General features: G+C 34.0%; 2 protein-coding genes across 3 annotated transcripts in view; one reads left to right on the top strand and one right to left on the bottom strand.

The window, feature by feature from the left end:
- Positions 1 to 27,946, bottom strand: part of Naa15-16 (N-alpha-acetyltransferase 15/16) — a 143,348-nt gene that overhangs the window by 76,651 nt on the left and 38,751 nt on the right. The gene's annotated exons all lie outside the window — the stretch shown is intronic.
- The window catches only part of LOC111513970 (uncharacterized), a 45,259-nt gene continuing 23,126 nt past the window's right edge, over positions 5,814 to 27,946 (top strand). The window contains exon 1 of one of the 2 annotated variants that reach the window (XM_023170194.2): positions 5,814 to 6,060. In XM_023170194.2, the coding sequence (XP_023025962.2) occupies positions 6,055 to 6,060 (6 nt within the window). In that variant the 5' untranslated portion in view covers positions 5,814 to 6,054. Of the gene's footprint in view, positions 6,061 to 15,531; positions 15,651 to 27,946 lie in introns of those variants that run through there. The other variant, XM_023170193.2, reaches the window with a different exon arrangement.

Genomic DNA, 27,946 nt, shown 5'->3' with positions numbered 1-27,946 from the left:
AGAAATATAACAAGCGCTTACCTGAAACAAAAGAAAAAAATGTTTAATTTCTACAGACCTTTTTCATTTTAATAGACATTCAAGTAGAAAAGAATAATCAACACTATGATACAATTCCATAATAGTAGGCATTAAATTCTCAGAAAAATTATTAGACTGAAACGAAAAGATTGTTGTTGAAATTGTGATTCTATATATTTCATCATAATTTTTCCTCATTTGTATTATTTCTCGGCACTCGGGAACTGCGACAGTAACCCCATTGCCTTTGATAATGTCTACCGCAGTACTAGACGAAACGTCAAGCATGAATGATTTCTTGGCAAGTATCAATTGGGATACCGAAATACTGAAGGATGAGGATTTAAATATTGTTGTTACAAATTTTTACAACATTCTCTATACAGCTCTGGAGTACTATATTCCACTAAAAAAATATAAAGCTTCTACTTTCCCAGTATGGTTCAATTCTGTGCTAAAAAATTAGTTGTCGGGATGAAATCGGTTCACAGAAAATACAAAAATGAAGAATTTTGTTATCTGAGAAATAAGTGCAAAGCTTTGAGAAACCCTTGCCATCAAGCATACATAAATGAAATAGAGATCAACAATAATCTTAGAAGCTCCTGGAATTATATTAATAATTTCCTTGAAATCGTCCATTTTTCCAGATTATTGAAAAAACAGTTTTTTTTAAACCTATTTATAAAAGTGGATCACATAATGATATAAAAAATTATCGAGCAGTCTGTAATCAATCAGAATTACCCAAATTGTTAGACAGCCTAATTACAAAAGAGCTAACATAGGATTGTAGACATATAATCAATAATCAACAACATGGATACAGTCGTGGTAGATCTACCAGCACAAATCTGCTCATTTATCAACACTGTATAATAAATGACTTCGAAAATACACACCAGGTGGATTCTATTTACACAGATTTTTCAAAGGCATTTGACCGAGTAAACCACAATTTGTTGTTGCATAAACTAAACGCTTTGGGTATTCAAGAAAACATTCTGAAATTTATTGAAAATCAACTAGCCTGCAGAGTACAATTTGTAAAATATGGTAACTCAGTATCTTCCTCAATCACAGTTTCATCAGGTGTACCACAGGGTTCTCATTTAGGGCCATTGCTTTTCAACCTATTTGTAAATGACTGATACAGAATTATTACATTACGATTTATCTAACTTTTACTGCAATTACTAACTGCAATTAAATATAAACAAATGTCAACAATTAATCACTCTCGACCCAAAAATTTCATTTAAACTCCATATGACAAATATTACTTCTAAAGCACTAAAAATGTTAGGTTTCATTCTTAGATCTTCAAATGAATTATCTCTCACTCAAATAAAAATCATATATTGTTCAATTGTTAGATTAATAATTAATTATGTGGATATTGATATGTTTGAAGGTGTTCAAAATGAGTTTTTAAGGTACTCTTCATATAAACTGGGATATCATATTGGTGAATATGACTATAAAATTATATTGGACATTCTTAACTTGAATACTCTGGCTCATAGAAGATTAGAGTCAGATCTAAAATATATCATAAAATAATCAATAATCAATTCCCCGGAACTTGTCGAACATATAATTTCAAATGTGATTCCAAGGAGAACAAGAAATTAGGAAATCTTCAAAGTACCCTTTTGTCGCACCAACTATGGCCGTAATGAATATTTAGGTAGAATTTTGAGACTTGCAAATACATACAATGTAGATCTAGAATTGTTTAATTGAAGTCGATAATTCTGGTTTTATACAAACAAACAAACATACATACATGCAGGTGAAGCTGATAAAATCGTGTTAATTAAAAATACCTACACTTTTGGCTACTGCTTTCCCAAATACGAGTAATATATCTTGAAATAGAATTCAGTAAGCAAAGAATAATTCTCTTTCTCAGAAAATATGATCTTGAACCACAAGACATTAGCGTTTCGAGATTCTGGGCTCAAACAACAAATCTTCAGAGACACACAGTTAGAAGTATCAGTCAAAAATATAACTAATGAGTTTGCGGGTGCGATCAACGAGATCAAAGACCCCAAGTAAAAAAAATATTCATCTCCGTTCTATCCACGACGAATTCTTGAATAGAAAACATCGAGAAAATTATTCTTGGCAGGATATCCGCCCAAAACAAGTTGCAATTCTTCATTACCCGAGGCGTATTACGTTCTCGCGTTTAATACCATTTTGTTTACTTTAATTACATATATATTCTTGTAGTTCACCTTTCCGTCAAATAATTTAACGGAATAAAAGGGGCAATTTCTTACGTAAGGCGGCACCGTACACACAACAACATTACAACGGAAAGTCTAAATTCTTTTTACACATAATAGTAAAAAATTGCATAAGCGTCATAGAAGTAATGCCTTAAACGGCATTAATTATGAAGAATAATTGTTAATAATCAGAGCAATAACTTTTGCACAATGTTCATGAGCATAGCCTTTATTTTCATATCATATAATGTTTTATATAATATTTCTATCCGCTAGAGAACCATTAGGTAATTATTTTTTTATCGAGGATAAGTATATTGAAAAGCTAGATTTCAATTGCTTCTATCAGAATGGAAATATTCACCATGTTTCGTAATTTTATCATTGATTTTCTTAATATAGGCATACATAGTAGTTAGTAGTTTTAGCGACAATTTCGCTATACCGAAAATGGCAAAGAAATAATAAAATTTATATCCCCTTATCTATATTTTTATGAATATTAGAGAATATTATATGCTTATTCCTACCGTGTCAGAACAAAATATTAAAAAAATCCCACGTGAGAAGAATATTTTGATATAAAAATAACTATCATATCAATTTTTGAACGCAGAATTAATGAAAACAAGTTGTGAAATATTGTGAAATTGTGAAATATTGCTTTAAAATTAAAAAAAACATTAATAATCTGAAACTTTTGAAAATATTCAATAGGTTTCACAGATTATACTGATAGAATAGAAGATTTGATTGCAAAAAACCCATTATAATGAAAATTAAAAGTTCTAATTATAACTGAACTGTACACTGAACTTTTGGATACCTTTATCTAAGAGATCTATTAAACTTTTTTTCATGAGGATGAACGATTTATACATTTCCCTATACTCATTCTTCCTTCTGTTTGCTTTCTATTCTGAGGAAAAATGATTGTCATCATACTGAATCATATTATAATAATGAAAAAATTGCGAGGTCATTCGCATATTACAAAACATAATGGTAAAGTCATTGAAGTATAGTAATAACCTGATTTTTCGAATACATTTTCAATAATGTATGAGCCAGGTCGCCTAGTGAATACGATAATAGGTGTTTGCTGCAATGAAAGGTAGTATAATAACTTGCAAGGAAACAACATAATTATTAACGAATTCAATGAGTAGAAATCTCCCATGAAACATAAAAATTGGATATGTATATGCTTTCACACTTTCAGAATTTCCTTCTGGATGGTCTTTCATCAAGCGCTTTCTATCTTTACAATTATGCACCGATGACGTAGCCAGCCCAAAATCCACACCAGTGACCTTTTCGGGATGCATTGGATGTTCTTTGATCTCATGTGGATTGGAACAATTTTGTTTGTTCACGTATCCATTTATCCAGAAATGAGCTCTGCAGCGTCGCTCTGTGAGCGACGCAAAATGACGGCCTCGGATTCTTCAGCACACTCTCACAGACAGCGGCAATGTTTTCGGTAGATTTTACGTTTCGTTGACGCACGAATGGTCCTGTCGGTAGGACAACTGCCAAAATAGAAGTTCCGGTGGGAACACCCCATACTATGTATATCTATCAACATTTCAAACCATATCATATCATTCAATTTATTTTATTTTTTATAAAACTTTTAATATTGTGATATTAAAAAAACCCATAGTTACTTTTATTATAGAACAAAGTATTGAAAGATAAAATAAAAAAAAAATTTGTTTATAACAATTTTTTTTAAATGAACAATTAAAAAAAGAAATAAAAAAAAGTTTTTTCAAAACCTTCTTAAAGAACAATAGAATTTATGATTTTAAAGAAAAAACGGTTCCTTAATTTTAATATTTAGTTGCAAAAAACGATTGTTAATCAACAAACGCATTTTTTAGCGACAAAGAAATTTTTTTAAGGAACCATTTTTTTTCTAAAAATCATGATTTTTTTCCTTAACATAATGCAAACAAAAATTTCGAATTGCTTATAAACAATATATTTGCTTATAATCAATTTATTAACAATAGCTGTAAAAAATTTAAAAAAATATTATTAATTAGTTTTTAGCCATGAGACATTGAAACAATAAAAAAATTTGTAATATATTTTTTATAAAATTATAATTTTCAATTGTTGATAAAAAAAAAAGAAAATAACATTTTTTTTATTTCGGCAACGGTAATCTATTTATTTGCCTAATAAGGATAACTTCACCAAAGGAAAAAAATGCCAGGGTTTTAGTTTAATAATTATAGGGATTTTTATATTAACTTTCAATTCAGAAAAAGTTGTTAATTAACAAATTTATAATTAACGTTAAAATTGGGATAAAAATTTTTTGACTGCGGATTATTGTTTATTGATGTATCCCAACATTACATGAATTTTTTCATTCCTTAATATCTACATTTAATATGTGTACATATTTTTTTTGTTTTTATGTCAAGAGTGACGAAAGGCGCGCAGAAGCCAGACTAGCCGCTTTTGGCTCTATTTTCAGGGCTCTGTAAAAATTATAAATAATCGAGATACAGTTTCGGGAGTCGGGACTTTTTTCACGAAAATTAATTGATCTTTTCAAATCTTTTTTCAAATTTCCTAAAGTTTCAAAATTTTCTGAGATATTAAGAAAAAAGTAAAGCCCCATTTTTTTTCACTTAAGTGTTTATATCTTTTGTAATTTTTATCGGCGCGTTTTCGGACCTTTCCTTAAACTTTCTAGGCAAAAATACGAATCGAATGACACCTTGGTCGTAATTTTTGGACAGGGCTGAAAAATGTTAGAAAAAAGTACATGTGAACTAGACTACTACTCTAAAGATACAGATGTCCCAACAGCTAAGTTCCCGTCATACAGACCTATTCTCTGCTGGTGTCCTCTAAATACGTGTATACAGCGAGTAACTATGCAATTATTCCGAGTCGATCCCTAACTCTGTTGAAGCAGTGTACCAATTCATCTCAACAACGGTTTCTTTGCAAAGGTTTCCCGTGTGTTTTCTTAGGAACGTCATCATGGTTTCAACCTCCACTATTGCTAGCCATCGAGACCACATATTGGCCAGTGATAACTCCCTAAAATGCCTTTCGAAGATCTTAATGCAATTGACATGGGAGTGATTGGCCCTCAATTTTCTGCCGAATCCTGCCTGACTTTCACAGATTTCGGAATGAAGATGGTCCCAACCAGTTTTCAAGTCCCCAAAGCTACATTCGGTATGAGGATAGGTTACTACGAATTAGGAACTATGGACCTGCAGACTCAGTTGCGGAAAATCCATTACCGCCTTATATAAACAATCCAAGACGGATGTATACATTCGCGAGCCTGAATCACGGAATTTTGGAATAACCCGCAGGAATTTATATTCCACGACGGCGATGCCAACTAACAGTAAACAGCAAAAAAACAACCATCCAGTCCGACGATTGACTATAGAATAAACAAACATTTGCCGAACGACCGCTGTTTCCAAGCCGCCTCTAGTAGAAAGAGAAAAAAACACCATCTCCGAGAATACCCCACCAAACACGACGGAGAGAAGCACGTTGCCAAAGAAAACCGAAATGCAACCGGAGTCAGTGCAGCTATGCCGGTCGAAGACAATCTCGCAGGAGATTGAGGAAGTTTACAGTGCAGGAATTTTGAAAAAATCGACGAAAAAAATCACCTCGAGTATCGGATGATGCAGGACGGTTGAAAGGAGTCGTGGTAATAAGGTTTCGGTGTGTGCACCAGTGAAAGTGTCGATAAGGCAGGAATTTTACAAAGTTTCTAGCATATTAAGGATTACATGCCATAATGAAAGTAAGGATTGAAGTACATTTATTTTCAGTGACCATAACTTTCTTTGGAAAAACAATCAATTGAAATGAATCTCTTTGAATTCATGAAATATACAACGAAATCAATAAATAAACTTCACTTTGGACTACTGAAATCAAAATTGACTGGTGATGGTGGGATTCTTATTCTATTTGAAAAAAAAAATGTTGAAAATGATAAATCAGTTTCGAATGACGGATCTACTGGTTAGGTATAATATTTCAATGCAAAGCACCCGATAATTTTGAGAATCTCTATAGAAAAAATTTGTATTTATCGAAAACAAAATTTAGATAACCACTTATTCAAAACATCAAGATATTCAAAGCGATATTTCAGTGAAATTTTCCTCATCTTGTTCTTGAATTTAAGTTTCCCACATGCTTGGGCAATTCACTGAAGGAATCAATTATGAGAAAATTTTTCTATGACTTTGTCAAACGACGTTTAGGTTGGGTATTCCTATTCACAATCTTGTATTACATTGAACGTCTTTACATTAGTGAATATAAAGAAGCGTTTGGAAAATAAAAAGTGTAAGAAATACCATAAAATAGCATGCTCCAGAAAAATAGAGTGACAATGGTCTCCAAATTGTAATCTCGCCATGATTCTGAAATTTTTTTCTGCAGATTCAATATATCATTCACTTGAGTGGACGTTCCCAAAAATCAAATTCCATATCAACTAAAATGTTGATCTAAAACACAATAAGTAATATAATTGATAATGTCCCTCTCAACTGGTTGATATAATTAGACCGTTTCAATTTACCGATCACAATTATACTATAAGTTGATGATTTTCACATTAATTCGTTTTGATCATATTATTAGTAAGACACGCATTTGACATTTCCATTGTAGATTATGTTTACAACAGTTAATTAATAATCATGTTGTCAAAAAGGTAGTATCATCCAGAAATGGTGCACATTTTTTCTACTTACTACTACATACTAGGACCTCCGACTTGGATAATTCTTGAGAAACTTAGAAGAAGCCTCTCTGACTCCATAATAAAGCAAGTTCGCTGAAAAAATATCATCAGAATGACAGTAATAGAAAATGGCAACAAAATGCCGTTGACTTATTTATACTATCAAAACTAACGTATGTAAAAGGTTTACAAAACCGCAGTAAAATCCATATTAGTAGAAAAAATTGAATTTTATTCATAATCCAAAATTGGTCCCACATTTCATATACATAATATGAACTTAGGAAGTCTCAAATGAACTAAAATAACCGAGAAATAATTTCATATCGTTCATATCGGTACGGTATTCTAGAAAAAAATCAATTTACTGTCATTGAAAATTGCTGTTTAAAACGTGGAACAATTGAATAACTAACTCTGAGCGCGATATGTTCTTGAATGATCAATCCATTTTTAAGAATCGCACGATAACATTCAAGACCTCGTTGATCCGTAGCTCGCACAAGGTTTTGTTTTTTGAGGATTGACGCTTTTACATGGATATGAAGTCTGTTTAACCAAAACACCTATTTGAAACTCCATGTGTTTACGTGATAATTCAATTAATAAAGTTTGGAAAAACTCCAGTACTGAAAAATCAACATTCATCTTCCCATAATCTTAACGATATTTTCTAGACACTCATGACCACAATTTCTTGACAATAGTGAATCAGCAATCGGTTCCTGGTTCACGAAAATAAATTCTGAGAAGTTTGATCATAGTAATTTGAAATACCCACACCAATAAAGCTGAACAAAGTGAGGTATGATTGATTGTATTGAAAACGATGAGTGGTTCGGACTCCAAAACAAATTACTATTAAGGAAAAACCCATATTCAACGTGAACCCGACAGTAAATTATTGGGTTGGAAATAGCAAAGAACGATTGAAAAAATGTTCAAGGATATCCAAGGTGATTGAACACGTTTTACAGATGAAAATATGTTGTTTTGTGATATACTCGTAGGTATGTACAAGTATATTTCAAACATAACATATCACAAACTAATCCTTTTGGAGTGGGAATTTTCAGCCAGTCTTAAGACGAAAAAAATGGAAAAATATTAGATAGCAAATCAAGAAAATTTCATAACAATAAAAAATATTTCCTATTTTTGATATGTAATTCAATTTGAATTTTGTTCCACAAAAATTTCGGATCCAAATTTTCACTAGCATCGCTCGTTAAATGATAAAATTTCTAGAAAGAGCTTTTCACGGAAAATTAAATGTGAAATAAGTAACAGGGTGTTCCATAATTAAAATAAGAAAAGGTTGTCTATGAGTTTTGATTCACCCAGCATTGAAAAAAATGTTTGGACAATTATTTTTGATGATAAAAATATTGACAACGAAAAAATGTTCAAACAGATGAATAAATCCATTTCTCAACATTATTTTTTAAATAACTTTTGATCTGCACGTTATACGTACGCTGTCATTTGAAAAAAATTTTTCTTCAATTTCCATTTTGTCCCAGTTGAAGTAGCCCCCTCCCCCCTAGATATTATAAACTTGTGACAGCGTTTTTTTCGATCATCATAGCAGTTCTGGTATGCACTTTTTGGTATATTCTTGGGATCTCTCAGCGATTCAGTTATCATCTCCACAATCGTCATAAAAGGCCGTACTTTCATGGGCCTCTCCAATTTTGAGAACAAAAAAGTCACAGGGGGCCAAATCTGGTAAATGCGGTGGCTGAGAATGATTAAGGTGTTGCTTTTGAAAATGGAGAAAAAGAAATGACGAATGAGAAGATGCATTATCGTGATGCAGAACCCACGAATTGTTCATCCACAATACCGGGCACTTTTTTTCCGTATTGCTCCTGATGCACTACGACTATGCGGCAAGAACCCCCAATGCACTACGTCACGCTAGGTTAGGTTGGGTCTAAAGTGAGTAGGTCTTTAGACTTTCCACCGCAACCCGCAAGGGTTTATTGTGGCTCACACCTATTCACACTCGACCATATAAACCCAGCTTCTTAATGAAGCTGATTAGTTTGAATGGTGAGTGGTCTTTCAGGTTAGATGGTAAGAGTACGACTCTGCCGAACTCTAAAAATCTGATTCGGCCTGCTCTGCTGTTTGACAGTGACCTGCAAGAAGGCCTGTTAGACATTATAGTTCATCCCTACTGTAGTCCAACAACTGTTTGGTATCAAGCTTCGAAGCGTGAATAAACGCCTTGTAGTGGACTAATCCTGGAAGATACTGCCAGAAGTTTATAAATCTTCATGACATCCAGGTGTTCAATTTTTGTTTGGCAAAGCCTAAAGCGATACCAATGACAGTTTCTGGTCCGATGAAGCTGCTTGCAGCACCCTTGCAAGGAGGGCAGCAGCCTCTTTGCCTTCCAGGCCAGTATGGCCAGGAATCCAGACCAGAGACAATCTGCTTAGTCTTCCTATCGAGGAGAGTCTTTTTTGGCAGATGTTGCTCGATGGGAGCTAAGAGTTTCCAACGCCGCTTGACTGTCCGAGAATATTTTTATTGACTTGTGAGTGAGGTTGGATTTATCCAATCTGTCCGCACACAATTCAATAGCGTACATTTTCGCTTGAAATACAGTCGCACAAATTCCTAGTCAGGTAGATAGATATATCTGTCCTGGGTCTGCGACTAAAAACAGCTGCACCAGAAACGGAAGGTGTTTTTGATCCATCTGTGAACCAACAACTATCTGCTCTTAATATTTCCTTCTCCCGGAGGATCCAGTCCTCTCTACTCGGGAATAGTACTTTTATAAGGCAGTTCGTCGTTGACAGTTGGAGGCGCATAAAGTCAGAGGTCATTTCCAGAATGCTGTGACTTCCAGTGTCAAGCAACAGTCTGTTGCACTCTGCATTAAATTGATTTGTGCAATTGGCAATGTGCACAAGTTTGTATGCAGTCCATCTGTAGCCTCTCTCTCCAGAAGAATGTGGAGAGGAGGTAGATCTAGAAGGATCTCCATGGCCGTTGACGGTATGGTACTGATGGCACCACTGATGGCTAATCGAAGAAAGCAGTGAGCAAAACCTTGGCATTTGATAGAACTTGGTGTGCTTTTTTGGTTTTAGCTATCCTGGACTCTTCCACAGGGATGATTGGTCTTTGTTTTCGATGTACACTCACCATATGCCACTGTCAACATTTCAAATGTATTTGAGCACTTCATTTCATTTTTTAGACGAAATTTGATGCAAATTCTTTGATTAATTGTTTTCTATAGCAAAAAATTGCCGAACTCGCCAAACACTTCTGACTTTTAGACTTCTCACCAACAAACTAAAACATGCTAAATAGCTGAAACTGTGAACATTTATTCGAAACGAGTGTACCAACATTTAAAAAAACAATTGCTAATCGAATGTGCGTAGCCCGCGAAATTTGAACATTGACCTTATTTTTTGAACAGTCCATGTTTACTTATACCAGTGTTTCCCAAACTTTTCGCCTGGGGACCCACCTTCATTATGGAATTTTTTTCGCGACTCACATATTGAATAATATTAAGTATAATTACTATTGCTAATAATATTTTGATTATTATTATCGAGAAAATTCACTATTGAGGAATACAGCAAGATGATATAATTGAAGATAAAATACAATACGAAAGAAGAATTGAAGGGGTTATATTTTTAGGAGTGAATAATTTTTCCTCCTGTTTCAGGAGGACTTTCTTTCAGTTTGTGTCTGAAAGTTACTTTTTTGCATGATCTACACATTCATGTATAGAGTTTTAAATTGATTACTTCCTTCCTTTCTTTGGAAGATTCTCTCATCCCTTTTTTTGTATCAGATGGAGTAGTAGAAAGCCAAAAACTTTCTTACGAAAGAAGACTTTTAATTCAGAATTTCAAAACTAAACAAATACAAAAAATGAAAAGTGAGACTTATGTAATTAATGTGACCTGTGAAGCTGGTGCTCACGATTTACAAGAGATTCTATATCTGGGTTGAAAGTTGAAAGCTTTACACGCAGGTCACTTTCCACACAAATCCTATTTCTATATTCTTTTTTTTTAATATACCAAAATGGAGAATGCCCTCTCTCACAAATATGTGGTTGAAAACCCCATCAGTTCTTTTAAGGCTACGTTCGAAAGAACTGCATACTCTCCCCTAGCCTCTATCCAAAATAGGAAAAACAATTCTCCTCGTCAAGAGGAGAATACAAAAAGTATTCTCCTCTTGACGATAATCAAGTAGTTTTCATAAAAGAGCCTTGAAACAACGCCTTTTAAACTTATCATTTCAACCTTTTTCTTTAAAAAAATATTTAAATACTTAAAAAAGAGGAATGAAATAATGCATTCAACATTTAATGGGATTCGTTTCAATTTCACCATTTGGCAACATCGGTTATAGCTAATGAAGGACAATGAATCTGTTACCTGTATGAGACAAACAAAAGATGACATATTTCAGAGGCGTGCTGTTCTGTTTACTTATGTTCCAAGTTCCGAGACATTCTGTGACATATGACATTTTGTGCACCTAACCTATCTTCCTCTATATAAATAAATAACAAAACAACTGCTGTTTATATGGCTTGTGGAGGTGGTATTGAACTATAATTTATATTTTGCCGTAATTGTTGATTTATACAGAAAAGTTTCCTTTTTTAAAGTAGAATAAAATAAAGTAGGTACGTATAAATTAGATCAACTTGATATAGGCGCTGTTGCCAATATGTGAATTAGAAACAAATCCATTTAAAAATTAAAACCCAACATTTGAAACATCAATTTGAATACTTTTCGAAGTGAATTTGAGAAACTCATGAATTAAACTCAACTTTATTTTGTTCAAACTTGCATTTGCTGTAATAACCCAAATTGAGGAACATTCCCCATTGAGATTTCAACAACACTTTAGAATTGTTGAAAAAATTATACGTTCGTCATTTTCAAATAAACTATTAAAAACCAGTAGCTATTCAAATCTGTTCTCCTAATACCCTGACATAATATCTTCGAATATTTTCTAAAATGCCACATGACGAATTTCTACCTTGATAATCACCCGTAATTGTTTAGTCAAGATCAACCTGCAGTCCGATGTCAGCCATTATTTATTTGCATTCGTTAATGAGATGAGATGACACTATGTTGAGCAATGAATCGACTGTCGTCGACTAAAGAGAGTTAATTCCCAGTTTGGAAAATAAAAAGGTAACAGCTTTTTCAGCATTCCAAACTATTTATAAAACTTGGCGCTTTAACAGTTTGTCGTAAGTCAAATAGATAGCAAATATTTATAAAATAACATTCCTCTCAATGATACAATAACATAAAAAAGAATTTCGACATATTTTTCAAGGTGTTCATTCTATTCATTTGAATAGAAAAATAATTTGATTATGGGCTTATTAACACAGTTATATTTAATGTATTGAAAAAATAAAGTACTTCAAGGTGTGCTTACGTTTTAAACGCACGAGACTACGAAATGTCACATATCACAAATTATGCAAATCTAAACTAAAACGAATATGATGGAGAGAAAAATATTCAACTTTATTCATGTTCATCTGTAATGGATAAACTCGAACACTACAAAACCATTTTTTGGGTTCTTCCATCTATAGAAAGCTACATAGTCAGGAAAAAAGTCGACTGTACTTCGTTTTCAATAAGATTTGAGATGTATAGGAAACTTACAATGTGTCTGTTATCTACGGTATCAAAAATGCGCCTATAAAAGTAATCATATAGCATGCGTTGTGAACACTCATGCATAAAATAATGCACCACAAGTTTCTGGTACCTTTTAGCTGCACTCAATGAAAAAATATACAACATAATTCTAACATTTATAATTAAATCGAAAATATCAATATAAAACGTAATAACTAGTTCTAGTTTCTAGTTCTCAACATTACCCACAAGAAGTCCTCGAGGCTATTTATCATCCATCGTTGAGCCCAAACTTTTGTTCAATTAGTCAATCAAAACACAGAAAGCATCGAAAAATGATGATCCTTATCTAAGTAAATAGAAATAAATTCAAAGTTCATCACGTATGTGAATTTATTTTAAAATTATTAGAATCGAATCGTTACGTTAGATGTCACGAAAGGTATAAAAATACAGAAAGTAAGAAAAAAGCCGTGGTATGAGCGAACAGCCCTAAACTCAGTCTACTCATTTAGAAAGCTACCTATTCTATCGGGAAGTGATAAAGACTATTCTTCATCTCTTCACGTGATGGGGATCAATGCGGGTGAATTTTCCCAAAATTGGGCTGTGTGGTATGGTCAAATTGTTAGAAATGCACAAATGATGAATAGTTCTTGTGGATGACAAAATGGTTTAGACTTTCGCGGCTGAGGTTTTCAGAGGCTAGGTTAAGCCTCTGAAGAAGCTAGCCACTCGCGCCAGCGAAACGTCAGGAAGAAATTCCAAAAATCCACGGCTTTCAAACTCGAAAAACAATGACACTGAAGTTCTTGTGGACGTGAATATTTCACATCCAATTTATAGAGATACTCCTTTTCAGTGCCCGAAACTAAACAAATTCCAAAAACAGGTAGATGAATCCTTTTTGACCTCTATATTAATGAGGCATGTCTATTTTTTGACAGTGTTTTCAGATATATCCAAGGCATACACCATATCTCAAATCGGAACCGGAAAAGCTTCCATTTGTGCCTGCAGGTTACTGACCAGCATTTTTTTTCCCGAAAGATATTTGTATGTGATAGTTGCCGGACTTAACTTCATTTCACGGAGTTCAGGTTTTCCTCGATCATGTTTCTCACTCAAAAAAAAATACGGATACGACCTGTCCTATCGTGCTTTTCAGATGACAGTACACATTTTCATATAACTTCCTATAAATCATAGGCGTCATCTGTCTTTCAATGCTTTAGCGTCAAATATGGAGTTACTAAAAATAAAGTACTTACTTTCGCACATCATTTGTTATTCATAGGCGTTAAAATCGATTATTAAGTTTTCTGGGTAAAACCCATTAGTTCCTATATTGCTCGTATAAACATCCTTAAACATACTTAACATTCCTGATTCCACATTTATATATGAATCATTTATGATGAAGGAACTAGGTTTTACAAAGAGTGCACAATATTTATATGTTCAAGTGCTTGTTTTGTATTACTAAGATACATTTCAAAATGATTAATCTACTACTCTCTTACTACTTGTCTAGATAGTAATATAGTATTCACTATACAGCGAAGTTGATGAAGAATCAGTGTTTCGTCCCCACCAGCCTTTGTATTTTTGTGTATGAATAATCAATAAGTAGTTGAACATATTTGTCAAACTTTCCTTCACGTCCGATATAATTTCCCTTATAGTGCGTTTCCGAGACCGATTCCTGGCCGAAAAACAATTTCTATGCTTTCCTGTATCTCCATATCAAGGTAGGCAATCACAAATTTAAACACTTATTGGAAAAAAAAAATTACAAACTAATTTTAGATAAACATGTAGTAAACGAAAATTAGCAGAGTTTCAATCAATGACGAATTCCACATTAGAAAAGAGATTCGAAAAAGGGAAAGTATTCAATTCTGTTCGGTCATTCGGTAAAGTTTCAGAATTTTCAAGCACTCCAAAACATTGAGTTTCAAACTTTACAAATGTAACACGTTATGTTCGGGACCCATGTCTCTCTGCCAAAAACTACTCCTATTGTCTTTTATTCTTTAGGAAAATGTTCTCCCCGTTTAGCCAATGTGAATTTCAGGCAAGAACCACGAGTCAACTTATGCGACGTCTGTTCTCTCTCAGGGCTTCGGTTTTATCTCCTCAATCGTCGCAAAACGCCATTCTTCATGGGTCTTTTCAATCTTGGGAACAGAAAAAAGTCGCAAAGGGCCAAATCTGGTGAATACGGTGGTTGAGGTATGATTACGGGGTTGTTTTCGGACAATGTGCCGACATCCTCAGCAAATTCTCTAATAGTGATTCGACGATTCTCCAAAACAATATTCTTCACTTTCTTAACATTTCAATCAGTTTTTGATGTGCTGGAGCGTTCAGGGCGAGTGTCGTCATTCACATCTTTTCGACCTTCTGTGAAAGCTTATACAACTTGTGAACATTTTTCTGATTCAGAGTACAATCATCGTACGCCACTGTCAACATTTCGAGTGTTTTTGAGTATTTAAATCTAACTTTCACACAAAATTTGACGCAAATTCTTTAATTCACTTTATTCGATAGCAGAAAATTGCCGAACACGTAAAACACTTATAATTTTAATGCCTCACAAACACAAAAAAAATGCTAAACAGCTGAAACTGAACATATATTAGAGGCAAGTATACCATTGCCTCTTGTTACAGATTTCGGGATTTTCAAAGTATACAGAATATATACTATTTGTTTCGATAAATATGATACTTATCGAATAAATATTTAGGTCACTGGGTACACCATCATTAATAATCTACTGACCGACCTCAAAGTTATCATACACTATTTATAAAAGTTCGCCGATTATTGAAATTCACAAGAAACTAGACTAATCCGTAATCTTTGGTTTAAATTATCGACAACTGAGCAAGGCGCACATAATTATGGTATTGGCAGTGATTGATGAACATCGATACGTTCAAGATAAAAGAGGTATGTAAGGCAATTATATTTATTAATTACTTTGGGACTTAGGGCGTTGTGCATCAAATTTATCAGCGAAACATAAAAAAGATTGTTGTAAAGACGATTTCACAAGTTTTTGGTGCTGCAGGTGTTGATATTGTTATTAGCATATGGCAAAATTCTAAACATTTTTTCGCATAAAAGACATCGTTTATTTTTTTGGGGTTGTACCTGATCGTATAAACTAAAGTTTTACCACATCAGACATAACTTGCTTGAACTATTACAAGTTGCATTGGCAACCTTTTGAAAATATACTATACTGAACGATTTCACTCACACCACGACGTGAATTTTTACTTTAAACAGTAGTTATAGTTTTTACTGTAATGCCATTAGCGATGTTACGTTGGTTTGTAAGACATGCTCCAAAAAATAACGCTTTTGTAATCTAGTCCTCGACCTATGCATTATTGATTTAAACTATTCACTGAAACTAGTTGATAATTTGCAAATATATTGCTTTTCGAACCTGTCAACAAGTTCAACAAATTTACGATCATTTCAAAATGGTTTCAAGTTACACAACTTCTAAATCATATAAAGACTATTCACATAATTACAGTTGATTGAGACAAAACAAATTACCAGAATGATAAACTGTCTAGTTTCTTTTCACCACTTTACTTTAATGGACGCCATCTAGACTTGCAATAACACCATAAAAGTAATGTACCACAAACAACCGATTACTGGTATTTGCGAAGAAAAATCTATGAAAAACATATGATGTGCATTCCTATAAAGAGTCGTCGGAAGGTCAAGGTACTTTGTGAAAATACATAAAACTGGTTGAATAGTTGACGTTTCAGACTGATCGTATATATAGTTTCACAAACAGGCGACATAACATTTAAACAATTTTAAATTTATAATTTTATTGCATAAAACTGCAACTCTACTGAAAAATCCTTTGAGAATGATAAAAAGAAAACAAGTGTATACCGTAACATCTACCTATTACGATACTAGTATTGAAACCATATGATGTTTAGTTGAACATAACCTTCAAAAGACACGTGAACAAATTTCACAGCTGCCGGACTATTAGTTTGAGAGCTAGAACATTTTGAGTGAAGAAACTTTTGTTAGTTTGGATAAAAAGGAATTTGTTGTGTTAATGTTAAGGAATTTTGGCGAAAAAATACTGTTGAAGCCAAGGCATAGCTTGATAAACATTATTTGGACTTCGAGCTGTTACCGACGAAAACGAAATTAAAAAAGTGTAGGAAATAATTTTGGTTGACCGCAAAGTGAAGTTGATAGAGATAGCTGAGGCTCTAAAGATATAAAAGGAACGTGTTGGACATATCGTGCATGAATATTTGTTTATGCGAAAGCTCTGTAAGCTCTGTTCAAACAATAACGAATTTCACTCTAGAATAAAAACGATCGTCATCTACGCGGACTGCACGTGGTGAACTAGCTCAAAAGCGTGCAAAGACTAAACAGCATAATATTCATCGACTATCTTGAAAAGGGAAACATCATCAACAGCGACTATTACGTAGCGTTCATGGAGCGTTTGAAAGACGAAATCGCGGAAAAACAGACCCAGTTGAGAAAAAAAGAAAGCGCTGTTTCATCAAGACATTGCACCATGTCACAAATCATTGAAAACGATGGCAAAATTGCACGAATTGAGCTTTGAATTGCTTTCGCATCCACCGTATTCTCCAGATCAGGCCCCTAGCGACTTTTTCCTGTTTTTAGGCCTCAAGAGAATACTCCCTGGATGAAGAGCCGATGAAGAGGTAATCGTTGGAACTGGGGCCTATTGTGAGGCTGAAGATAAATCATACTATTAGAATTTAGGCTGGGATCGAGACCTTGCAGTGGAGATGTACCATATACGGGTACTTGATGAACAGGAGAAAGAACTTTCGACAACTTGAAAGAAATTTGTATTACTCGATATATATCAACAACTTAACGACGCATAGGAACTTATGATCTACACATATTTGTAAAGAGTTTATTTTGAACCTGATTGTTTTCTTTCTGCCTTTGAAAGTTTTCCAGAGTTTTTTATATAAAGATGGAGACTTGAAAGCCAAAAAGTTTCCTTAGCTCTTCCTAAAAAATATCCCTTTCAATTTATCCCTATTATCACATTATTGCATGTGTCAAGACATATGAAATTCATAGATCATGAGAAATATGATGTATTTGTGAATCCTTTTTTCAGATCGGAACATTTCTGTTTTCGAAAAGCCACACAAAGAAGAAATATATTTTTTTGTTGAATGATCTCTGTCTACTACTCATGCTCAAGTTGAGGATTCTCTACACGGAACCAATTTCGTGCGATTGATATTTTGATGAGGGGACCTCTATTCAAAACACTATTTCCTGAGACACTGAGAACATACATCGATCAAGTCTCATACCCCAACTAACTCTACCTTATCAGACTGTTCAATATGACTATTCTCAAGAAGAATGGGTATATCTAATGTTATAAATGGAGAAAAAAGTATCTAGATGAGGGCGCCAGTGGTGACATTAAACGGTAAACAACTGCTCCGAACAGCTGAATGCGAAACTAATGGTTATCTTTAGTGTTTTGGAGTATGCTGTGTTTTCAACTGTTTCATTGCGTAATTGTGACAAGAGTACTTTCTGGTGCAGACGGAAGAAAGTGATGAATAGGTAAAACACGTACTGAGGCAAAAGGTAAAAGACGAGTGACACTTTTGTGTTTTACCACTGATAGATCTTCGGTGATCTGGATGAAGTAGAAATGAAGACTTTCAATATTTTGCATAACAACGACGAGCGGCCCCTTTCTATCATCTAAAACAGTAGAGTATTTCCGTCGACTATTGAATCTATCGATTTTTTATTTTGTGTGGTAAACGGAAGAAAATAAATAACTGAGCGTGCATTTCAACGTGATTTACTTTTTATATTTCATTCAGCCCAGTGAACGGACCAGTTGTTGTGGTCTATTTATTCATCGGTTAGATTAACGCAGTGGTAACCTTGCTTTGGTACTACGTTTTCTAGCCAATATAGAAGACAGTAACGAAACCGAGTGGATTCAAGAGATACCTTCATTTTTGACAATTTGAATGAATCATTTGGATCATTAGGCCACACTAGTTTGAGAACAACTGATAAAAAAAGAATCAAAATAGTTCAAAGTCAACATCATACAAAATGTAAAATTATACAGCATATTACGGTTTCATAGTTACAATTTGAGATGGAAACAAATCCTGCAATTCTGAAGTGAAAACCTCAACGGAATCTTTTTTTCGACGCATAGTTCCTCCAAAAAAATTGTGGACACGGCGAACGTGCGCGTATATTTCCTAAAAATTGTCGTGTTTTTAAAAAAACGTATCGATGTTTCTTATATGAGAAAAAAAACACCCAAATTTTACACGTGGTGGCGACAGTTTACTGTGCAAAATGTTCAAATCGCCGAAATTATAAGAATCGCTAATGATCTAATTTGAACATACACGATTGAACAAACCTGTTGTTGAACATAACAGTTCTCAACAGTTTTCACAATCTTTTTGTTCCGTTTGAACAATTCAATTCAAATGATTAGTAGTTTGGTTCACATGTACTGGATTTAGCTCTTTTTGGTGACATTTTTCAGCTCTGTCCAAAAATTGCGACTAACGTGTCATTCGATTCGTATTTTTGCCTAGAAAGTTTAAGGAAAGGTCAGAAAACGCGCCGATAAAAATTACAAAAGTTATAAACAATTAAGTGAAAAAAAAATGGGGCTTTAGTTTTTTCTTAATATCTCGGAAAATTTTCAAAATTTTGGAAATTTGAAAAAATATTTGAAAAGATCAATGAATTTGCGTAAAAAAAGTCCCGACTCCCGAAACTGTATCTCGATTATTTATAATTTTTACAGAGCCCTGAAAATAGAGCCAAAAGCGGCTTCCGCGCGCGTTTCGTCACTCTGACATAAAAACAAAAAAATTATTAGAACATATTAAATGTAAATATTCAGGAATGAAAAAATTCATGTAATGTTGGGATACATCAATAAACAATAATCCGCAGTAAAAAAATTTTTATCCCAATTTTAGTGTTAATTACAAATTTGTTAATTAATAACTTTTTCTGAATTGAAAGTTAATATAAAAATCCCTATAATTATTAAACTAAAACCCTGGCATTTTTTCCTTTGGTGAAGTTATCCTTAATAGGCAAAAAAATAGATTACCATTGCCAAAATAAAAAAATTGTTATTTTCTATTTTTTATTAACAATAGAAAATTATAATTTTATAAAAAATACATTTTTTTTTATTCTTTCAATGTCTCATGGCTAAAAACTAATTAATAATATTGTTTTAAAATTTTTTACAGCTATTGTTAATAAATTTATTATAAACAAATACATTGTTTATAAGCAATTCGAATTTTTTTATGCTTAAGTTAATTGAAAAAAATCATGATTAAAAAAAAATGTTTTTTTAAAAAAATCCTTTGTTGCTAAAAAATGCGTTTGTTAATTAACAATCGTTTTTTGCAACTAAATATTGAAATTAAGGAACCGTTTTTTTTTTAAATCATAAATTCTATTGTTCTTTAAGGTTTTGAAAACACTTTTTTTTATCGGCGCGTTTTCGGACCTTTCCTTAAACTTTCTAGACAAAAATACGAATCGAATGACACCTTGGTCGTAATTTTTGGACAGGGCTGAAAAATGTTACAAAAAAAGTACAAATGAACTTGACTATAGATACTTTTCGGAAACACGTTCGTTCTGTCATATTTTGTGAAATTTGGTATTAGTACGACAAAAATCGTTTGGTTATATTCTCTGGTTTTTTTTCGAGGTATTCAGTATTATTTTTCAATTTTTGTCAACTTTTCATAGTTGGTTCATCAATAAAAAAAACAGAACAAATTTGCAAAACCAGCGGGAGAGAAACATAGGAAATACACATGTGACGACAAGGAAGATCACATTTGAGTTTGGGAGTGAATATCAGCGACCAAAATGAATGTTCAAATTTTGTGGGCTACGTACAAAAAATGGAATCGAGCGCTCAAAATATTTCAATTGTTGCCAGTGGCATACAGTGCTTGTGCTCAAAGTCAGAAAAATGTTTAACGAGTGATACAGGCTTCTCACAGAAGACCGAGAAGATATGAATGACGACGCTCGCTCTGGACTCCCCACCAGCACATTAACAATTGGTGAAAATGTTGAGAAAATGAAGAGAATATGTTGAGGGTGTCGTCATATCGGCTGACTCATGCAATGCAATTTTTTGGAAATTTTTCAGTACGAAGAGTGTGACAGCAAATTTCGTTCCAAAATTGCTGAATTTTGACACAAAAAATCGTCGCATGATCATCTCTCGAAAGTTATTGTATGACGGCATAACTGGTAGCGTCATAACCATGGGTATATGGTTATGATATCGAAACCAAAGTCGAATCGTGCCAATGGAAGAGCCTAGGTTCGATCAAATGTCATAGGTTTTTTGGCCAAAAACAACACCATAATCATGCCTCGGCCATCGTATTCACCAGATTTGGCGCCTTCGACTTTTTCCTCTTCCCAAGATTAAAAAGACCCATGAAAGTACGGCGTTTTGTGACGATTGAAACGATGAGAGAGCTTATGGACATACCAAAAAGTGTATATCAGAACTGCTTCGAAAATAGGAAAAAAACGCTGGCACAAGTGTATTATATCTGAGGGGGCTACTTTGAAGGGAACACTATTGAAATTGATGAATAAATAAATATTCTTTTGAGAAAAAGTGAAGTTCACCGTATTCTTTCAACAGGCCTCGTATTCACCATAAAATCGTCGGAAAATTGTTAGTGCCAAAGAGGTGGTTTTGGTGTATGGTACCACCTGAATATGTACAAAAAGTTGCTAACATTGTTATGATGGCAGTCGTAATCACAAATTTAATCAATAACACAAACTCTTGATGAGAAAATAAGTGTACCCACCAGTAATATCCAATGTGTCAATAAAATTAATATTTTTCACTTAATATTAAAATGAGAGTAGATAGAAACTGAAACAGTCTTGTGTCACACTATATTTGTAAGGCAGCTCTTTGCAGTAGGAAAAATTTGGGACTGGTAATCCAAAATTCGGAATTCAAATCACACCGCAGTTTTTTTAATTTACTTTTTAACCATTCAATTACCAAACTATATGAAACTGAATGAAATAATCAAGACTGAAAGTATCTTATAATACTTTTTGCAAATTGCTTTTTGTTATGAAATTTGATATACTATTATAATTCGGGATACTCTTTACAAATGAGTCTCATTTTGAAAGATATCTGATATAAGTCATAAGAAATGTACATACTCGCGAGAAATGATAATTCCTCGTGAGTATTACTGGAATTTTTTCCCAGCACCAAACCGTTATTTTAACACCTCAGGTGTCAGGTGTTAAAATAACGGTAGTAAGTGATCGAAACACGTGTCGAGGTGTTAAAATAATGATTTGTTGTTGGGAAAAACTACCGTTATTTTAACACCTAACACGTGTTTCGATCACTGGGTGATCGAAACACTTGGTGATCGAAACACGTGTCGATGTGTTAAAATAACGGTTTGGTGTAGAGAAAAACTACCGTTATTTTAACACCTCGACACGTGTTGAAATAATGATTTGCTGTTGAGAAAAACTACCGTTATTTTAACACCTGACACGTGTTTCGGTCATTGGGTGATCGAAACACTTGGTGATTGAAACACGTGTCGAGGTGTTGAAATAACGGTGTGGTGTTGAGAAAAACTATCGTTATTTCAACACCTCGACGCGTGTTTCGACCACCAACGATCGAACACGTGTCGAGGTGTTAAAATAACGGTTTGGTGTTGGGAAAAACTCCAGTAATATTCATCACTATTACACCAAATATTCCAAACAGTGCATCACAATTACTCGTGAGAATGAAGTTTGCCGACGTCAATCATTTGAACTCGTTGGATAATATACTAATACTACTCTACATATTCTTATCCGCCTTAATATAAAAAATATCGTTTTCAGTTAGATTTCTAGGTTCAAACCTAATTTCACCGTACTAAAAATCACCCAGTCATCCATCACTCGAAAATCTGCATCGACATACAATCTCATTAATATTGCCTGCGTACCCAATGTATGAACCAATTTCAAAAACGAACGCAAATTATATTCATTCATGCACAAAATACAAAGAAATATTCGATATAATGTTAAAGGTGTCTCAGACCCCTTCAATTGTAATTCTCTATGATCGTTCGACCTACTTGCGATTATGTGATGTATGAGAACATTTTGATATTCACAGTACAGAATTGACTTTTGCAAATCCGCGACCGAGATCGTTACTAAATTATTTTAGTATTTCACGACTTTTGCGAAGTGTAGGATGTTAGTATTGGAACAAAGGTACCAGGTGATTTGCCGGTTACATAGGCAGGTACTCAAGAAAATAAGCATGTTAGTTGCAAATGATGATAATAGACTCAAATTAAATATTATTTTGATGAATCAAACAGATAGACCTCATATTTTTAAACTCGCAGAAACCTAAGACAGTACCCGATGAACCACATAAAATTCTATATATCCATGCAACCACTCCAAAGTGAAGTTGGAAACTCTAATGAATATAAAATATTCATTTTCAACAATATATTTGCCACACAGGTCAAATTTTTGTTTCAGGGGTGGGGGGGGGGTCTCAATAAAATAGAACTACAAATTCAAAATTAATTAATTACCATTACATTGGCACGGGAAAAGCACTCCACTGAAAAAACTGTACTAACATATTCGTTTTTAAAAGTAAAAACCCCAAATTTCCAGTTCAGTGAATTCACAATACTAAATCAAGCTTTCTAGACTTTTTATGGCCAAATTCTGTTCTTATGATGTACTGTTTGGAACCTTTGGTGTATCTTCCTCTTGAAGGTGATCACTTGGTGATCGAAACACGTGTCGAGGTGTAAAAATAACGATTTGGTGTTGGAAAAAAACTCCAGTGATAGTCAAATTCTGTTGTTAAAACATCATCAGTTGTAATGATGACATTTCTGTGAATTGCCATAAGACCCAACCCGGTAACCCTCTCTTGCCCACAAGAGTTCGGTAGGTAGGTTTTTAGGCGCCTAACTGTGTAAAATAACCTTTCCGGGGTACACGTGGTTACTGGTAGAGCTGAAAAGATGTTCAACAACATATAAATGTTAGAATACAATTGCCTGTTCCACAACAATTTCCATAGTTGAAATTCGCCTTGTGCATCGTCTTATTTCGCCAGGTCCTCGTACATCAGTAGGTCCTCTCTTGGGAATGTCGGTTCCTTCACGGGACAAACTGTTGGTATAAGAGTGTACATAGCAGCGATCACCTACTTGTGGTCAGGAAATCTTATTTTGAGCTGGGAAGTTGTCTTCTACAACGAGTACTGCAATAGTTATGCGATAGTTTATTAATATTTGGATTAGCGCAATGCTTCTGTACTGATGTCAAACATGGAAGCTAGATCTCTTCATTGACGTCAGAAAATAAATCATTTGCTTCTGTAAATGAATTTGAAAATCATTTTTCAATATCGGATCGAATATCTTGAAAGTGGGATATTACGTTTTCAATATGGTCGACAGCTGTTATTAAGTCACAAAGAGGTGACTGCAGAACTCTATATACTGTTAATGTTGCTGCAAAAACCTTTGCCGAAAAACATAGCGATACCACGAATTCGCTGGCAAGAGCGGGCCCCAGAAAAGAAGAAGCTTTGGTTGAGGTCTCCATATCTGGGTCTGTGAATTGCTCTAAAGGCTCAACAATAGATTTAAAATTTTGTTGAAATTTTAACAAGCGGTTGTGATTTTCCACTCACCGTGTTTCACACATTGATGTTAATTTCTACCACGTAGCATCAGGAAAGTTGGCCCTGATGTGTGCCTGAAGAAAGCTTGTTCATTTTGGAGATGCTCTCAAAAACTTTCCGACTGTTTTCACAGGTCCTATACAATTTCTTACAGGAAGTACACAAAATGAATGACAAAGGGCCAAATTCAAAGAATGAGAGGTGCAATGGACCAACAGAGCTCGGGGATATGGTTTCCGTATTATTGCTTGAACGCTATTAAAATCACCTTTTACAGCTGCACCATCGTGCCCCTGTCCCACCATACTGTTGCAGCCAATGTCAAGGTTTTTCAGGGACGCTATGATCGTGCTAGCCAATGGTTATGCAGTTGTATTATGGACCTTTACAAATCCGAGAAAATCTTCTTTCACCACACAAGGTTCGACCTTTTTTGTGTATCTAACACATAGTGAAAGTTGTTCGTATCCCGATATACACGTATCAGCAGTTTCGTCTACTAAAACGAAGAATACCTTCTCTTCATTTGAACATTTTACAATTTACAACTGAATTATTTCCCCAGATCAATTTGGACCTTAGCGCTCATATATGTCGCGTTCAGAGCAATGTTTTTGCTGTGTTTGAGCAATTTTGTATCACCACATTTCATCCTCATTCTTAAGATGGCTCTGAAATTGCCGTCATTTGTGACTGGCTCCTCATCAGTCACAGAAACAGGACAAGAATCGTTTGTTTCTCTCAAAGCCAGTTCTTAACCACAAAACTTTATAGTTTTCAGGGGGGGATACGGCCCCCTGGAACCCTCCTGGGCACGGTCTTGGCTGACAATTAACTACGTGATATTTATAATGTGTTATGCCACATGGCATCGATATAAGAAATTTCTCTCCAATTCTGGTATTTATAGCAAAACCATCAACGTAGAAGCAAGTTATTACTTTCAATTGTTTTTGTAGTTTATTATATCTTTATGCCTCATAAATTGTTGAACATTTTCACTTTTCAATAATCATTATAAGGAAATCATTCAATTATATTGTTTTCGAATTTCTCATTAATAATGGGAAATAAAAACAGCATTTATCGTAAATGTTTCTTATCAACGTTTACTTGGTTTTTCACCCAACGTTTATTGAAACATCTTTTACATCTGAAAGATGTAAAATATCAAAATCGGGCAACAGACAAGAATCTTTGAACACAGAATGGGAAAAATAGTCAGTTATGCCATAAAATAAATTCGGAAGGGTCAAGTCAGGACTCAATGGAAAGTTAAATACTTTTCATAACCGATTCATGAGCATTGATAACAGAAGGTTGTATTATCTATAGCAGGGGTCTCCAAACTTTGAAGCCTTCGGGCCATAATGATTTTTTCAGTTTGTTCCAAGGGCCAATTTCTGCCCTTAACTATATTTCTAGACTAGGATAGTCGTAAAGTGCTTGACCTAAGCAAACTTACGCTTTTTTTGCATTTCAATTATTATTGTGTATTGTGACACTTGATGACATCTAGTAGCGAGTAGTGGTACTATGTACTATCTTTTTCAGCTACCCGCTAGGTGGCATTAGGCGTAATTAAATATTTGGAATTACCGCGTTGGTTCGAGAAAGTTCTGGTTCTAGCTAGTGTATTCTGTCGCTGTCGCGGGCCGGATTGATGACATTGGCGGGCCGGATTTGGCCCGCGGGCCGAAGTTTGGAGACTTCTGATCTAAAGAATCGTCCTCTTGAATATTTACATACACTATACATTGTAACTTCAGGTTTCACATCTACTAATCCATTCAGACAATAGAAATCCTAACCTCTATCGAAATCGGTGTTTCTGGGGTAATTTTCAAGAGTTTCTGGGTGCATTAACAGTTGCAAAACCCAACCAGAATGCTAAACGTGCGAATTATGTTATTTGTAACAGCAGCAACGACGTGAATAAAATATTTCCAAACAACAAATTCTGCTTTAGGCGCAAACCGCTCATATGATTTTTTTCGTACTTCGTTACAACATTTCAATAAGGAAAGAGCTGAAGCAGTTGTGACATTTTCAAGCGTATGTAGAGTACAATTCTGAAATTGTTATTAAAACAATGTATTCATTCACGCCTGTTGATTTCTATAACAAAAGGTAATAATTGGATGTGGCTTACGTAAAATTTTGATTAGAACGATTTTAATAAGCCAACACGTGAAGTATGAATCGAAAATTGTGCACAGGTTTTCTCAAGCGAGGTGAAACAAAAATTATAAGTTGCGACAATGTCGTTTGAAAAATAATTTCCACCGAAAATAATAGAGGTACTTACCTAACTAGCTACTATTGAAAAAAAAATACAAAATTGAATAATGACGCTGGTAACGAGGTTGGTAATGATAACAACAATGGTTGAAATAGTTGAGATAAAAAAAGATTTTGTAGTCAACTTAATTGACAATAATAAGGTTTGGATTTGTTGAGATTTCTTGAAATACGACTAAACCCGATTAAAAAATACTGATTCAGGCAAGATGAAAATTGTTCATTCTCCTCAAAACATTCAAAAATTACCAACAAAGTCACATTCTTAATGCTTTGCAATTTGTGGTATATCTCTCAAGTGCTTACGTAATAAAACATAATGATGCAAAATCGTATAGGTAGTAATAACAGCACTTGGTTATTTTTGTCTAGTTTCAGTTCTTCAAATTGAAACTTTTGCCAATAAAAATTGAAATTATTTAGTCTGAAATATGACACATATTGAAGGCTTTTCAAGTTGAATTTTTCAGGCAATCGTCGGAATTCTAAGTTGAATATTACATTATAATTTGCCAAGATGGTATTATAAACCCTACATTTGTTCATTCGGTATATAAATAACCTAATGTTATTTTTATAGCACAATTTGATCCTTTTCGTGAAAAAAATGTTTTTACTTTCTACTTCTTCATTTTGATACAAAAAAATGTGGGAATCTTCCAAAGAAAGGAAGGAAGCCATCATGTCTCCTGAGTTGTTGAAAATTTGCACTTTTCAATAATTGTTACAAGGAAATTATCATACTATATTGTTTTCGAACCAGCAAAACAGCTTTTATCGTAAATGTTTTTCAACAGCGTCTACTTGTAACATGTAACTGAAAGTTACTTCTTTTCATGACCTACACATCTTATACAGAGTTAATTTTTTCAAAATTTATTGCTTTTTTTCCTTGAATTCCCACATTTTCTTGTACCAAGATGGAACCACACGTTAAAAGGTAAGACCTCGTTAATCCTTAGCTCGCACAAGTTTCGACTTCTGAGGATTGTCGTTCGTAGGGGTGCGACAGCAAGTTAACGGAAAAACATTTTTTTTAAACAGAAAGAAGTAGAAAGCCAAAACCTCTTTTCCAAAAATGAATCCCTACTAAGAAATATACCCCTTTCAATTTGAT

The sequence above is a fragment of the Leptinotarsa decemlineata genome, unplaced genomic scaffold, assembly GCF_025532065.1.
Source record: "Leptinotarsa decemlineata unplaced genomic scaffold, Ldec_3_MD MMD2_tig00026314_RagTag_RagTag, whole genome shotgun sequence".
Taxonomy (NCBI): domain Eukaryota; kingdom Metazoa; phylum Arthropoda; class Insecta; order Coleoptera; family Chrysomelidae; genus Leptinotarsa; species Leptinotarsa decemlineata.
This window is presented reverse-complemented; position numbering and strand designations above follow the sequence as displayed.